This window comes from Ranitomeya variabilis, chromosome 4, assembly GCF_051348905.1.
Source record: "Ranitomeya variabilis isolate aRanVar5 chromosome 4, aRanVar5.hap1, whole genome shotgun sequence".
Taxonomy (NCBI): domain Eukaryota; kingdom Metazoa; phylum Chordata; class Amphibia; order Anura; family Dendrobatidae; genus Ranitomeya; species Ranitomeya variabilis.
This window is the reverse complement of record NC_135235.1, coordinates 689125764-689142803: the sequence shown is the minus strand read 5'-3', so window position 1 is coordinate 689142803 and position 17040 is coordinate 689125764. Positions and strand designations below refer to the sequence as shown.

Here is a 17040-nt window from a genome sequence, read left to right as displayed (position 1 = left end):
CTTCCGAGCCCCGGCATGTGCCCAAACAGTGGTTTACCCTCACATATGGGGTATCAGCATACTCAGGAGAAACTGGACAACAACTTTTGGTGTCCAATTTCTCCTGTTACCCTTGGGAAAATAAAAAAATGTGGGCTAAAATATTTTTGAGAAAAGAAAAATTATTTTTTATTTTCATGGCTCTGCGTTATAAACTTCTGTGAAGCACTTGGGGGTTCAAAGTGCTCACCACACATCTAGATTAGTTCCTTCGGAGGTCTAGTTTCCAAAATGGGGTCACTTGTGCGGGAGCTCCAATGTTTAGGCACACAGGGGCTCTCCAAACGCGACATGGTGTCCGCTAATGATTGGAGCTAATTTTCCATTCAAAAAGCCAAATGGCGTGCCTTCCCTTCCGAGCCCTGCGGTGCGCCCAAACAGTGGTTTACCCCCACATATGGGGTATCATCGTACTCAGGACAAACTGGACAACAACATTTGGGGTCCAATTTCTCCTATTACCCTTGGGAAAATAAAAAATTCTGGGCTAAAAATCATTTTTGGAGGAAATAAAAATTATTTTTTATTTTCACGGCTCTGCGTTATAAACTTCTGTAAAGCACCTGGGGGTTATAAATGCTCACTATGCATCTAGGTAAGTTCCTTGGGGGGTCTAGTTTCCAAAATGGGGTCACTTGTAGGGGAGCTCCAATGTTTAGGCACACAGGGGCTCTCCAAACGCGACATGGTGTCCGCTAATGATTGGAGCTAATTTTCCATTCAAAAAGTCAAATGGCACGCCTCCCCTTCCGAGCCTTGCCGTGCACCCAAACAGTGGTTTACCCCCACATATGAGGTATCGGCGTACTCAGGAGAAATTGCCCAACAAATTTTAGGATCCATTTTATCCTGTTGCCCATGTGAAAATGAAAAAATTGAGGCTAAAATAAATTGTGTGAAAAAAAAGTACTTTTTCATTTTTACGGATCAATTTGTGAAGCACCTGAGAGTTTAAAGTGCTCACTATGCTTCTAGATAAGTTCCTTGGGGGGTCTAGTTTCCAAAGTGGGGTCACTTGTGGGGGAGCTCCAATGTTTAGGCACACAGGGGCTCTCCAAACGTGACTTGGTGTCTGCTAGCGATGGAGATAATTTTTCATTGAAAAAGTCAAATGGCGCTCCTTCCCTTCCGAGCCCTGCCGTGCGCCCAAACAGTGGTTTACCCCCACATATGAGGTATCAGCGTACTCAGAACAAATTGGACAACAACGTTCGTGGTCCAGTTTCTCCTTTTACCCTTGGGAAAATAAAAAAAAATTTCGCTAAAAGATCATTTTTGTGACTAAAAAGTTAAATGTTCATTTTTTACTTCCATGTTGCTTCTGCTGCTGTGAAACACCTGAAGGGTTAATAAACTTCTTGAATGTGGTTTTGAGCACCTTGAGGGGTGCAGTTTTTAGAATGGTGTCACTTTGGGGTATTTTCAGCCATATAGAACCCTCAAACTGACTTCAAATGTGAGGTGGTCCCTAAAAAAAATGGTTTTGTAAATTTTGTTGTAAAAATGAGAAATCACTGGTCAAATTTTAACCCTTATAACTTCCTAGCAAAAAAAAAATTTGTTTCCAAAATTGTGCTGATGTAAAGTAGACATGTGGGAAATGTTATTTATTAACTATTTTGTGTCACATAACTCTCTAGTTTAACAGAATAAAAATTCAAAATGAAAATAGCGAAATTTTCAAAATTTTTGCCAAATTTCCATTTTTTTCACAAATAAACTCAGAAATTATCGACCTAAATTTACCACTAACATGAAGCCCAATATGTCACGAAAAAACAGTCTCAGAATCGCTAGGATCCATTGAAGCGTTCCTGAGTTATTACCTCATAAAGGGACACTGGTCAGAATTGCAAAAAACGGCAAGGTCATGAAGGGGTTAAGCAGAGACAGCAGCGCCACGCTGCGGACTCAAAAGCTAATGTGAACTTAGCTTAATGGGTGATGAGCAAGACAATCCCTCGGCTAAGGATAATGCAGTAGATAGCGCCAAGCCTGTTCGTGGTGGCCATTGAGCTGCCAGGTGGTCACAAACACTGCTACCAATGTATTGTGTCTGCAAACTATTACAGTAAGATCTGGATTCAAATAGCTAAATGGTGCTCCTTCACCTCTCAACCCTGAAATGTGTCCAGACAGTAGTGCACAACCGTATATGGGGTATTGTCAACTTCAAGAGAAGTTGTAAAATAATTTGAGAGATCCATCTGTTTGGTATTACCATTTGTGAAAGTAAAAAAAAAATTGAGTTCTTCACAAAATATACATTAAGTGACACACATCAGATTTGAATAATGGGTCCTTATTAATTACACAACCTCTCTGGAGTAATTACAGTATGGGGCTTGGTGGTTCTGGCAATCTAAACTATCGTATTCTGTCTGTTTTCATGAAGAGATATTAGACAGTCAAAGATAAGAGTAGATAAATTATTAGGGCTCCCCATTTCAGGAGAGATTGAGCAATAATCTAAATTCCTTAGGAATTAAAACATAATGGAATTTATGATGTGGAGTGAATTAATGAAACCAAGGCTTGAGCCATGCCAACACATCTCCTGCAGGCTTGAATAAATATACATTACAGTTTTTAACGAAACTACTTTCTGAAGCCGTGTCTAATGGCTCAAAGGGACTCTCTACTAAGGCTCACAACACTAAATTTAGATCCCAAGGAGGAGGAGTAGGAGATGGGACCGAGTTTGCTCTACTACAGGCCCTGATGAACAATGAAGAGTTTATTCCAGATTCTCCCATAAATTCTAGTGGTTATTGGCTTTCTGCTAGTATGCAGTGTAGAGACTAACCCTGTCGAGAAGCCTTACCCCTCTAGAAGCGACCTTTCTAATTCCAGGCTGTTAAATGCAGCCCGGACATTTGAGGATGAAGGAAGGGTCCCTGTGTTAGAAGATCCTGGTCCTCTGGAAGGACCCACAGATTCGTCACGGACTTTATCCACAGTCAGTAAAACCATGGCCTCTTTGGCCAAAATGGGGCTATTTGAATTACTCTGGATCTGTCTTCTCTGGTTTTTCTCAAGACCGCAGGTATCAGGCATATTGGAGGGAAGGCATATAGGAGTCCTGGTGTCCACTCTATGCTGAAGGCAACTACTGCATACGGACTGTCTGCTCGACTTAAGGAACAGAACCTCTGGACTCTCCTGTTGCTTCTTGAAGCAAAAAGGTCTATCGTGGGCCGACCCCACATGTCCACAATCTGATTGAAAACTGATCTCTTCAGGGACCATTCTCCTTGTCTTAACTGATTGCGACTTAGGAAGTCAGCCTTCAGGTTGTCCACTCCTCGGATATGCAGGGCCAATAATGAGAGGAAATGATGCTCTGCCAGACATAAAATCCCCTCTGCTATTTGCATTAGTGGCCAAGAATGAGTACCTCCTTGGTGATTTATGTATGTTAATGTCGCTTGATTGTCCGACAGGATTCTTACATGCTGCTTTGGTAGGTGTGATAGCAGCCCGTTCTGTGCCCTTTCAGAAGCTCCCATTCATTTGATGATAGGCCCATTTCCTTTTGGGTCCAGGCATTCTGGAGCCACAGGGTGTCTAGGTGGGCTCCCTACCCCCAGGAACTGGGGTCCGTTGTTACTATTCTGGATGCCCAGCATACCCAGGGTACCCCTCTTGGGATTGATTCAATCTGTAACCACCAACTGAGTGATCGGACTACTGTGTCTGGGAGGGTAAGCTTCCCTTCTAAATGACTCTGCAGGATTAGCTCGTTCCGTAGTACACACGACTGCAGTTCCCTTGCGTGGAACTGAGCCCACTTCACCGCTGGTATATATGCAGTTAGAGACCCTAACAGTGACATTGCTTTAATGAGGGTCATCTCTGGCTTTCTTATTGATGACAAGACTGTTGTGAATTCCGCTCTTGGGCTCCCTCCGGTGGTTGTAAGTGGCACTTTTGTGAGTTCTGCTCTTGGGCTCCTTCCGGTGGATTTAAGTGGAACTGCTGCTCCTTGGATTTAGCAGTCAGCAGCTGCTTCCACTGATCGTCTATTCTGGCTCGGCTATTTATCCTGGCTCTATCCTTCAGCTAGTGCCAGTTGTCAATGGTTCCTGCTTGGATTCACATCTCTCTTGGATTTCCCTGATATTCTGACCAGTTCAGCAAAGATAAGTCCTTGCTTTGTTCTTTTGCTTTCCACTTGTTGTGGACTTAATCGTTCAGCACATTCTATGTTTTTTTTTCTAGTCCAGCTTGTCAGTATGGATTTATTCAGTTAAGCTGGAAGCTCTGGGAAGCAGATTTACCCTCCGCACCTTTAGTCAGGTGTGGAGATTTTTGTAAACTCTGTGGTGGATTTTTCTAGTTTTTAATACTGACCGCACAGCATTCTGTCCTGTTCTATTTATCTAGCTAGCTAGATTGGCCTCCTTTGCTACATCCTAGTTTCATTCTGTGTATGTCATTTCCCTCTCCACTCACAGTCAATATTTGTGGGGGGCTGTCTGTCCTTTGGGAATTTTCTCTGAGGCAAGATAGCTTTCCTGTTTCTATCTTTAGGGGTAGTTAGTCCTCCGGCTGTGACGAGGTGTCTAGGGAGTGACAGGAACATCGCACGGCTACTTCTAGTGTTGTGTTAAGCTCAGGAACTGCGGTCAGTACAGGTACCACCTCCTCCAGAGCACGTCCCATGTTGCTCCTAAACCACCAGTTCATACCACAAGACTAACTGCTTGATTCTTTTCTCTTTTTCCTCTGGAAGTCGGCACTCTTGTGCCACAGAGTCTATTACTAGTCCCAGGAAAATCTGCACTGTCGCTGGTTCCAATCTGGACTTTTGTAGATTTATCTGCCACCCCAGAGTTTGTAAGGTCTCCATGACCGTCCTGACATGTTTGTGACAGTGAAGATAGCTTTTCCCCACAATCAAAAAATTGTCCAGATGCGGTATTATTAAAATTTCCTTTTCTCGAAGGTTGACAGTGACCTCTGAAATCAATTTGGTGAATACCCGAGGGGCTATTGCTAACCCGAAGGGTAGAGCTCAGTACTGGAAATGGCTTATCTTTGATCTTATTTGCACCGCTACCATGAGGAACCTGCGATCCCATTCGCAGATAGGGACGTGGTAGTATGAGTTTTTGAGGTTGAGGACCGCCATGTAACACTGTGGGAAGAGGAGTTTCACCGCCAATCTTACGGTTTCCATTTTGAATGAAGGAACTATTAGATAGCTGTTCAGACCTTTCAGACTTATAATGGGTCTCCAAGAGCCGTCTGTTTTTTTTTTAAATCAGAAATAGGGGGGAAAAAAAATCCCCTTTTTCTTTCCTCCTCAGAAACCTCCTCCAGTATGCGTTTGTCTAATAGTGATATTACGTCTTCTTCCAGGCCCCGCTGTTTCTCTTGAGAAGGCTGTACCGGTGTCTGTATGTATCTATGAGGCGGGAAACTGTGGAATTTTAATTTTAGGCCTGACCTCACAATTTGCCCAAGCCAAGTACTGGATGAAATTCCCTCCCAGGCCAGGAGGAAGTGAGAGCCTCCATCCTATCCGGGAGAAGTCATTGGGCGGGCTTCTTGGTGTCTCTAGATGGTCTGCCAAAATCAAAGCCTTTTCCTCCTCTGGACTGCCTACAAGTCCGGTCCCGGCCTCTATATGGCTGCCCCCTGGATCTGCGACCCCTCCGCAAGGAGCGCCGAAAGGATGGAAATGGCTGATTCGGAAAACCTTTCTTCTTATCTCCTGCTTCTCCAGCACTTCATCTAGTGCTGGTCCAAATAAGAATTTTCCTTCACAAGGCAGGGAGCAGAGTTTAACTTTTGCTTGTACAGTATATCTCCCGGCCAGCATTTAAGTCACACTGCGGGATGCCCCGCATTGGTAAGAGCCGCTGACTTGGTCGCCAATCTTGCCGAATCTGCTAAGGCGTCCAATAAAAACACTACTACTGCTTTAATGGTAGGAACTGCCTATAAGGTAGCTTCTCTCGCGACTTGCTGTTCTAGCTGATCTTCTAGATTATCCAGCCAAACCTTTAAAGATCTAGCTACACAAGTGGCTGCAATGGCCAGCCTTAATGCCCCCGCTGAGGACTCCCATGCTGTTTTAAGGAAGCTGTCAGTCTTTCTATCCAATGGTTCCATCAGGGACCCCAAGTCCTCGAACGGGAGAGAAGACCTTCTTGAGACCTTCGAGATTGCTCCATGCAGTCTCGGTGCCTTATCCCAGGAAGAAGATGCCTCCTCATCAAATGGATATTTCCTCTTTAAAGAACTAAGTGTTTGCATCTTTGTGTCTGGCTTCTCCCAATCTTTTTTAATGAGACTTTGTAACTGCTCATTAATAGGGAAGGCTCTACGCTTTTTCCTCTGCAAGCCGCCAAACATGAGATCCTGGGCTGATCTTTTAGCCTTCTCCTCCACTAATCCCATAATGGATTAGACAGCCTTTATTAGTTTTGTCCATAGCCTCCACTGGGAAACTACCATCCTCCTCTGAACAACTGCCAGAGTACTGTGATTGATCAGAGACCTCTGGCTCTGAACATGTCAGGTCCTCTTGTGATGCCAAAAGGGGCTGGATCTGCCTCTCCCCTTACTGTCAGAGTTCGTTGGGATCTGCAATGCACTAACGGACGTGCAGACTTCCGACTATATTAGGGACCTTACATTTGCAGAAAATGTGGGAGTTTATTCTGCAATGGTCTTGTCAATACAATCCTGTCATAGCTTTTTCTCCCAAGAAGCCGCTAGATGCTGTCTACATAGGGGACACTCCTTGTTCTTCGGTTTGGCCTTACTCTTCCTAGGGACCCTTTATACTCCACCCACACCAACACATGAAAAAATGGAGCGGGTAGGAGATAGGAGAGAAAGTAATAAAAACAGACATTAGTGTACTGTACTTTCTCGGAGATCACTCTCCACTCGAACGGCTCAAAACGGGTACCGGATCCGAAGGTTGAGCCGCAATGTCTCCTCCAGAGACTATGGACCCCTCCATCTTAGAGCCACAGAGATCCGCCCGTGCACTGCCCGAGTGGCACCCACTGCTGCTACGGTGTGGTTGCTTTTTCTACTGTGAAGGCAACCGCTGCATTTCTGGCTCCTGATCCTGCTGCGCCTGCAGGTCTTGTGGTGAAAAAGTGTCAATGGCTTCAGCCTCTTTAAATATCCTAGGCATCACTGAATCAGGAAGGGTGCCACCCCTTGATTAGACCCCATGCGCAACTGGCCTATTACTCCAGGTGTGCGCTAGATACCTTTCCGGTGCACCTGAATGTACACAGCCTGCTCGTTCCTAGGGGCACATGCGCACACCCTCAACCCCGCACGCACTACCTCCACTTCCGGTGAGCGAGCCCAGGTCACCTCAGACCCTGCGCACATCTGGCATTCTACTTACGGTGGGCGCTGGGCTCACTTCCGGAGCGAGCTCCCCTACACAGACTCTGGACGTATTCGGGCACCTGCGGTCACCGACATCTTCTCCACCGCCAAGCACCGGAGTCCACGCTGCTGATGTCAGCATACTCTATGCCATCTTATGTATACAATAACAAGCCCGTGGTTCAGTAATGAACAGGTGTCAGCCAGGACTAAGAACTATTGTTCGAAACGCGTCTGCCCATACTACTATTCACACATGGGGGTTGTGACTTTTTTTATAATGCGTGAAGATTTCTAATGGAAAATTTTTCCTTCAATAAAAATTTCAATTAAATAATTTTTTTAAAAAATGGACCTATTTGAACTGGATTTCTACTTGGATGATATAGAAAAAAATTATAAACCAACATATAAATCACCTTTTCGCCGTAGTCCATTTAATACCGAGCGTCTCACGGTGATATCACCTGTAGAACAGTCACATCGGGAGATGTGACCGCTTTACCCGGCCATCCGGCGATACAATTACAGGAGGTAATCGCTGTGAGAGTTCACCGGAGTTCATCAGCTGATCAGCTCTGGCGCTCTCACTTAAGGCACTACTGCTGCATGGGAAAGTTCTCACGCAGTGGTGCCGTGAAACGGGCATCGGGAATTAGGCGTTCGGTGAGTATGTATTTTGTATGTGAATATGTACAGTATGTAATTATGTAAATGTTTTGATTTTTTTTTTTTTACTATGGAACACAGGTACCAGATGATGAGACTATTCTCCCATCATCGGCTCATGCTCTTTCTATTATATGTGACAGCAGACTTAGCCGGATGGGAGTAGTAGTCCCATCAGACGACGCCTAAGTACAATCACTATGGGCTGTTCGTCGCATGGGCAGACACCCACAAACAGACACAGACAGATGCAGATACCCACAGACAGACACAGACAGACATAGAAACACATTCTCCGTTCCCACACATTTGTTCCCGCAAATACATAAACCTTTTTACACATGCATTTTTGCTGCAGATTTGACTGACTCTGCAGTGTTTTTGACTCATTGACTTCAATTGAAACGCAAAAAGAATTGACATGCTGCAGAAAATATAATGCTGCAAATACGGACGGATATTTACTGATCATGTGCACAACACTTCAGGATTGTCATTGCATTACCTTGCATAAGTATGCCATTGCGTTTCTGGACCATTTACGCGCGTATAAAAATTCAGCGAAAACACATCGTGTGCACATAGCCTAATGTTGTCGATCATAAAAGCAAAGTTTAGCCAGAAAGACTGGACCTGGTCTTGTATGGACCATATGACCACATTCAGCAGCACAGAAGAGAAAGAAGGTAGAGTCATCCAATAGGATAGCAGAGATCTAGGAAGCCAACAGCATCATCACCAACCCCTTTCTCTTACAGGCCTATCATAATAGTTTTCTTCAAGTGATTTTCTAACTTGTCAGCACATTCTATGTATGATGTTATTTACCTTTGTAGTTTACAGATCTTGGCAGGTTACCGTCAGCGTCCCCTAATTTCAGTGGGTAGGTGGATTCCCCAGGCTATACGTTCTACAGAAAAGGGCTTTTAATGCTCAAAGTCATTTGAACAGTTTTGGATTGAGGAGAATGTTGTGGTCTAGAGGCAAAATGGTGATCACACAATTGTGATACGGCCGGACTACACCACCGATAAAGCAGCCACAGCCGGTGACTGAGAAGAATCTGTGACTTCTCTGCATTTAGTGGTTACTACTCACCTGGGTAGTCATATGTAGGAATCTCCTCTTTACACCGCTCATCACCCCTCACATATGTCTCTGTAGTATTAATATGGGTCAGATCTTCACCCTGAAACAAATATTGTAAAAGTCACAGACTGATGGAGAAGTCACATCTATGATCAGCTCTAATCCTGCCATCTCCAACATTCTCATTACACAAGTATAAAACATATAATACTGGTGAATAAAACCAGACTGAGCAAAGACCTTCACAGCCATCTACACATAGGGCAGATCTCAGGACACCTTCTCTCCATCTACCTGATAATCCTGAGGAACATTGGGATCTTCTGGTTTACAGTCCTGTGGAAGAAGAGGACGGGGACATCTCCCTGGTGTGGTCCTCTTACTGGATAGATCTGGAAGAAACACATATTGGGACCGAATTCATTCTTACACACATAATTATAGGCCGTATGTTTAGTCCTGTCTATTACCTGTTGATGTGAGGGGCTGGTAAACCTCCATCATGACATCCTGGTACAGTTCTTTGTGTCCTTCTAAATACTCCCACTCCTCCATTGAGAAATAAATGGCGACATCCTGACATCTTATAGGAACCTGACACATACAATGATACCGTCATCCCGCAATCCCTTCATAGCATTACTGTATAATGTCCCAGCATTCCCAGCAGTGTCACCTCTCCAGTCAGCAGCTCAATTATCTTGTAGGTGAGTTCTAGGATCTTCTTGTCATTGATGCCCTGATGCATCAGGGGGTGAGGTTGAGGCCCCGTGATTGGGCTCAAGGGTCTTCCCCATCCCTCAGACACAGGGTTCTGACAGCGCTCACTAGAGGTCTTCTTCACTACTGTGTAATCCTGGTTATGGAGAGACACATTAATAAATCTCACTACAGACATTCCTAGAGTCCTCACCTCTCCAGTTCTGTCCATCTGATATTCCCATAGATAAGAATGATGTAATGCGACGTCATCAGAATCTCTCACCTCTCCAGTAAGCCGGAAGAGGATCTCTAGGGTGAGGTGTAATATCCTCTCTGCCATCTTGTCTCTGTCCATATCCATCTTTGATGGGTAAATCAGGAAAATTCTCTTATACGGAAGATCTTCACTGAGAGGATCTGATATTGTAGGGATCTGAATTGGAAGAAGATGATCTCATGTAACATCACAGAAAATCCTGTGTAATAATACAATTACTGGAGACAATAAGGGGAAACAAATCAGGAGATAGAACGTGTAGATGTTGTATTCTCTAGTCTTGTATGGACTGGAACATAAGTTGAATTGCTGACTAAGGGTACCGTCACACAGTACCATTTTGATCGCTACGACGGTACGATTCGTGACGTTCTAGCGATATCGTTACGATATCGCAGTGTCTGACACGCAGCAGCGATCAGGGATCCTGCTGAGAATCGTACGTCGTAGCAGATCGTATGGAACTTTCTTTCGTCGCTTGATCACCCGCTGACATCGCTGGATTGTTGTGTGTGACAGCGATCCAGCGATGTGTTCGCTTGTAACCAGGGTAAACATCGGGTAACTAAGCGCAGGGCCGCGCTTAGTAACCCGATGTTTACCGTGGTTACCAGCGTAAACGTAAAAAAAACAAACAGTACATACTCACATTCCGGTGTCTGTCCCCGGCGTCTCAGCTTCTCTCCACTGTGTGAGCGTCTGCCAGCCGGAAAGCGAGCACAGCGGTGACGTCTGACGTCACCGCTCTGCTTTCCGGCTATGGCGCTTACACAGTGGAGAGAAGCAGAACGCCGGGGACAGACACCGGAATGTAAGTATGTACTGTTTGTTTTTTTTACGTTTACGCTGGTAACTAGGGTAAACATCGGGTTACTAAGCGCGGTCCTGCGCTTAGTTACCCGATGTTTGCCCTGGTTACCGGGGACTTCGGCATCGCTCCAGCGCCGTGATTGCAACGTGTGGCCGCAGTCTACGACGCTGGAGCGATATTCATACGATCGCTGCGACGTCACGGATCGTGCCGTCGTAGCGATTAAAATGGTACTGTGTGACGGTACCCTAAGACATCACCTGTATGCTCCCATTTACTGGCTATGTTATTCATTGCTTCAGCAAGTGATTGGCTGTAAGAATCACAAGATTGTTGGGACAGAGCAAGAAATACAGATACTGGTTAGGACCCAAACAGCAGTCGTATTTTTACTATTTTACAGTATAAAATTTTCTTCTTTACATCCACTAGTAAAACCTATATATTTTAGGCCACAGACAACAAGCAGTTTCTTCCTCGGAGTCAGCAGCTGAATACGTTTCTCAGACTCATCTTCCAGAACGCTAATTCTCCTCTCATTTACCGACACTTGAATCAGCATTAGCAATTGGAGCGCCCCGTCAGGGCAAGGGGGTACTCGGTACCGGGTGCGGTCTTCACAGGGGGATGTTACGGTGGCTGACCCGGTCCGTGGCCCTGGAACCTCCGTGTAAAAGGGGAAGGTCTTTAAAAGGGATAAAGTTTATGTTCGTGACGCCACCTGTGGTACTCGGTCAGGGTGACCGACGCTGCTTTAAGGGGTCTGCTGGTGTGATGTTATGGCAGCTAGATGGTATACCTTCCCACAGGTGAAGTATATCCCCAGGGCTTCCCAGTGTGTAGATGGTGAATGGTGAGTGGCGCAGAGAAGAACGAGGACACAAGGTTGCAGTCTCTTTACCTTTACTGAAGACTTCAGCATCCACAGTCCAGAGCACCAGACCACAGGGCAGGGTCCGGCCGATATGGAGGCAAGTCCAGAGTCCCCTTGTCCAGGTGGAGAATAAAAGCTTTCCTTTGCGCTGTAGTGGTGTAGTCCCTTACTGCTAAGCTTCACATAAGGTCCTCACAGATGTTATCTCCCTCTCTCTGCCCCCCGGATAGGATAGGACAAAACCCATATGACTGGTGACTTGAGCCTGTTTATAAGATCTTAGATGACCCGGCTCTGTGGGATGTCACCGTGCCTCCTGGGTGTGGGTGCGGACAGGTAACGTGCAATTAGATGTCCTGCCAGTCTCTGATGTAAATAACAATAAACTCGGCACACACCAAAGCGTAAATGCAGTGAAGGAGGGGGTTTATTAATAAGGTAAAGTACAAACAATTGTATGTACTTTACCTTATTAATAAACCCCCTCCTTCACTGCATTTACGCTTTGGTGTGTGCCGAGTTTATTGTTATATATTTCACGGCTTGGGCCCCTACTCGAGCACCACCCCTCCTTAGTAGTGCCTACGTTTATACCTTATAGTCTCTGATGTAAAGCGTGGAGGTCCTCACACCCTCGGTGTTCCAGCTACCGATGTTTCTGCGCCTCAGAAGGAGGCAGCCTGCTTGGGGCTGGTCCCCTTCTGGTATCCTCTCCTGCACACTCGCTGCAATCAATTCTGCCTTCAATGTGTCTTTCTGCGAGCTGCAGCTCTGAGGGCATGCACAGCTCCGTTGACCCTCTGTCCTCCTCAGACTACTGTCTGGAACTAACTAACTTTCCCAACAGACTACCAGTTATCTATATATGGGGAGTCACCTAGTAAATAGGATCAGAAGCTCCCCATGAAGGCCTGGAGTGTGAAGTGTTGCATGTTTGTGGTACCTGGATGCAGTTATCCTTCCTAGCCTTCCAAACGTAGTATCACTCTCCCTTGGAGGAAAGCGACACTACTGTGATGACCAGGACCCTGGGGTGCCGCACAATACTGCAGGAGATATTCATTACACGTGACAGGAGAAATAACTACTTCATGATGAGGACGACAACTTCATCTTCTACTATGACTCAAGAAACAGATTTGGCCAGAGTCCGTCACTGACTCCATCACCACTGGCCGTCTACATGAAGGTTTCCCGTCTTCCCCGCACTGTAATCTTCTATCACGTTAGATCTCATGTCTGATTCACACACAGACGTTTGAGGCTTTTATAAAAGCTTGTGATGGTGGTACTGTGTGAGCATTATACTGTGTGTGAGAACCAAGATTGAGCACCATGCTGCGTCAAGAATGGGGATAGTGAGAAATCATTATATAGTGGTTTGGGTGATCGCATATTGTGTGGGGAAACTTGAACTATCATCATGTGTTTGGAGGTTGGCGGTACTGAGAAAACATTATACTGTATGTTAAGGATGGCGAAACTGTGGGAACATTATAATGTGTGTGGGGCTTAGGGCTCCTTCCCACTTGCGAGAAACACGTCCGTGTCTCGCATGTGGGAACCAAGCTCTGGCGCCGGCACGTGGGAGCGGAGCGTGCGGATTCGTGTGTTGCTATGCGGCCGCACGCTCCGCTCCCAAGTGCCGGCGCCATAGCTTGGTTTTCACATGCGAGACATGGACGTGTTTCTCGCAAGTGGAAAGGAGCCTTAAGAAAGATACACTGCAGAGTAAGGCTGGAGACACATTAGCAATTTTAAAATCAGTCCGATTTTCATGCAGGTGAGTCGGACGAGTGTAATGCAAGTGTCATGCGAGTGTCATGCATTTTTTATGTGAGTACAATCCGATTTTTTTTTTTCTTACACCTAGCACCCGATTTACATCTGAATGCAGTGTGACTGCAATGCGAATTTAACATCAGCTTTTACATAAATCATCCAAGTAATTTGCACAATTTTCAAAGGCAATATTCTTCTAAAGATAGAACAGAATAGATATATACACACACATATATATATACACATACACACACATACATACTGTACATACACACACACGTCAGTGACACACATGTATTTATATTAGATAGATAGATAGATAGATAGATAGAAGAGATTGATTACACACAGTAAATACTGAATTTTCTGGTGTATAAGACTGATTTTATATTTTAACTGGAAAATTTGGGGGTCATCTAAGGCTATGTTCACATGCTGCGGATTTTGCTGCGCAGCGTTTCCGCAGCTGCAGGTCCGCAGCGGTTTCCCATGCGTTTACAGTACAATGTAAACCTATGGGAAACGCCATCCACAGTGCACATGCTGCGGAAAAAAACGAGCGGAAACGCAGCGGTTGCATGTCAATTCTTTGCGCGGAATCCGCAGCGGTTTTACACCTGATCCATAATAGAAAACCGCAGGTGTAAAACCGCAGTGGAATCCGCACAAAAACTGATATTTATATTTAGATGTGTTGTGAGAACTTTGAACCCCCAAGTGTTTCACTATAGTTTATAACGCAAAGCCATGAAAAAAAAAAATCATTTTTTTCCCACAAAAATGTTTTTTTAGCCCCCAAAATTTTTATTTTCCCAAGGGTAACAAGAGAAGTTGGACAACAAAAGTTGTTGCCAATTTGTCCTGAGTTCGCTGATACCCCATATGTTGGGGTAAACCCCTGTTTAGACGCACGGGAGAGCTCTGAAGGGAAGGAGCACTGTTTTAGTTTTTCAAGGCAGAATTGGCTGGAATTGAGATCGGACGCCATGTCGTGTTTGGAGAGCCCCTGATGTGCCTAAACAGTGGAAACCCCCAATTCTAACGGAAACCCTAACCCTAGCCCCAACCCTAACCCTAGCCCCAGCCCTAATGGGAAACTGGAAATAAATACATTTTTTTAATTTTATTTTGATTTACTATTTATAGCTGTTTTTTTAGCTGATTTTTATGATTGACAGCAGTCACACACTAAAATAAGCTATTTATTGCAAAAAATAGTTTTTGCGTCTCCACATCTTCAGAGCTATAATTTATCCATATTTTGGTCCACAGAGTCATTTGAGGTCTTGTTTTTTGCAGGACGAGTTGACGTTTTTATTGGTAACATTTTTGGGCAAGCGACATTTTTTGATCGCTTTTTATTCAGATTTTTGTGAGGCAGAATGACCAAAAACCAGCTATTCATGAATTTCTTTTGGGGGGGCGCTTATACCGTTCCACGTTTGGTAAAATTGATAAAGCAGTTTTATTCTTCGGGTCAGTACGATTACAGCGATACCTTATTTATATTTTTTTTATGTTTTGGCGCTTTTATACAATAAAAACTATTTTATAGAAAAAATAATTATTTTTGCATCGCTTTATTGTGAAGACTATAACTTTTTTAATTCTTTTGCTGATGCTGTATGGCGGCTCATTATTTGCGGGACAAGACGTTTTCAGCGGTACCATGGTTATTTATATCCGTCTTTTTGATCGCGTGTTATTCCACTTTTTGTTCGGCGGTATGATAATAAAGCGTTGTGTTTGCCTCTTTTTTTTACCGCGTTCACTGAAGGGGGTTCACTAGTGGGACAGTTTTATAGGTTGGGTCGTTACGGACGCGGAGATACTAAATATGTGTACTTTTATTGTTTTTTTATTTATTTAGATAAAGAAATGTATTTATGGGAACAATATTTATTTTTTCTTTATTTAGGAATTTTTTTTTTTTTTTTTATACATGTGAATATTTTTTTTTTACTTGATAACATTGCCCTGGGGGGGGATATCATGTTATAAGGTCAGATCGCTTATCTGACATTTTGCAGCGCACTGTGTCAGATCAGCGATCTGACATGCAGGGCTGCAGGCTTACCAGCGCTTGCTCTGAGCAGGCGCTGGTAAGCCACCTCCCTGCAGGACCCGGATGCAGCCCCGCGGCCAATTTGGATCGCCTTGTACCAAGGGTCTCAGGGAAGCCCGCAGGGAGCCCCCTCCCTGCACAATGCTTCCCTATACCGCCGGAACACTGCGATCATCTTTGATCGCAGTGTGCTGGGGGTTAATGTGTCGGAGGCGGTCCGTGACCGCTCCTGGCACATAGTGCCGGAGGTCAGCTGCGATAGTCAGCTGACATCCGACCGCGATCGGCTGCTATGACGTACTATCCCGTCGGTGGGCATACGGGCCCACCCCACCTCGACGGGATAGTATGTCTAATGTCAGAAAGGGGTCAAGAATATCTTTGCAGCTATATGATAGCTCAAATGTAATATTCAAATCAAACTAAGCTCCAGAGTGCAACTTCATGAATACATACATATACACAGTACAGACCAAAAGTTAGGACACACCTTCTCATTTAAAGATTTTTCTGTATTTTCATGACTATAAAAAAAATGTCTTATATTCTAGGTTCTTCAAAGAAGCCACCTTTTGCTTTGATGACTGCTTTGCACACTCTTGGCATTCTCTTGATGAGCTTCAAGGAGGTAGTCACCGGAAATGGTCTTCCAACAATCTTGAAGGAGTTCCCAGAGATGCTTAGCACTTGTTGTCCCTTTTCCCTTCACTCTGCGGTCCAGCTCACCCCAAACCTTCTCGATTGGGTTCAGGTCTGGTGACTGTGGAGGCCAGGTCATCTGGCATAGCACCCAACACTCTCCTTCTTGGTCAAATAGCCCTTACACAGCCTGGAGGTGAGTTTGAGGTCATTGTCCTGTTAAAAAATAAATGATGGTCCAACTAAATGCAAACCGGATGGAATAGCATGCCGCTGCAAGATGCTGTGGTAGCCATGCTGGTTCAGTATGCCTTCAATTTTGAATAGATCCCCAACAGTGTCACCAGCAAAGCACCCCCACACCATCACACCTCCTCCTTCATGCTTCACGGTGGGAACCAGGCATGTAGAGTCCATCCGTTCACCTTTTCTGCGTCGCACAAAGACACGGTGGTTGGAACCAAAGATCTCAAATTTGGAGTCATCAGACCAAAGCACAGATTTCCACTGGTCTAATGTCCATTCCTTGGGTTGTTTAGCCCAAACAAGTCTCTTCTGCTTGTTGACTGTCATTAACAGTGGTTTCCTAGCAGCTATTTTACTATGAAGGCCTGCTGCACAAAGTCTCCTCTTAACAGTTGTTGTAGAGATGTGTCTGCTGCTAGAACTCTGTGTGGCATTGACCTATTCTCTAATCTGAGCTGCTGTTAACCTGCGATTTCTGAGGC

General features: G+C 44.9%; 1 protein-coding gene across 3 annotated transcripts in view; it reads right to left on the bottom strand.

Annotated features, from left to right (window-relative positions):
- The window catches only part of LOC143767636 (uncharacterized), a 97434-nt gene that overhangs the window by 45259 nt on the left and 35135 nt on the right, over positions 1-17040 (bottom strand). For all 3 annotated transcript variants that reach the window (XM_077256079.1, XM_077256077.1, XM_077256078.1), the window contains exons 2-6: positions 10148-10297; positions 9839-10018; positions 9633-9756; positions 9457-9554; positions 9172-9262 (exon numbers count right to left, since the gene is read on the bottom strand). In XM_077256079.1, the coding sequence (XP_077112194.1) occupies positions 9172-9262; positions 9457-9554; positions 9633-9756; positions 9839-10018; positions 10148-10225 (571 nt within the window). In that variant the 5' untranslated portion in view covers positions 10226-10297. The remainder of the gene's footprint in view (positions 1-9171; positions 9263-9456; positions 9555-9632; positions 9757-9838; positions 10019-10147; positions 10298-17040) is intronic.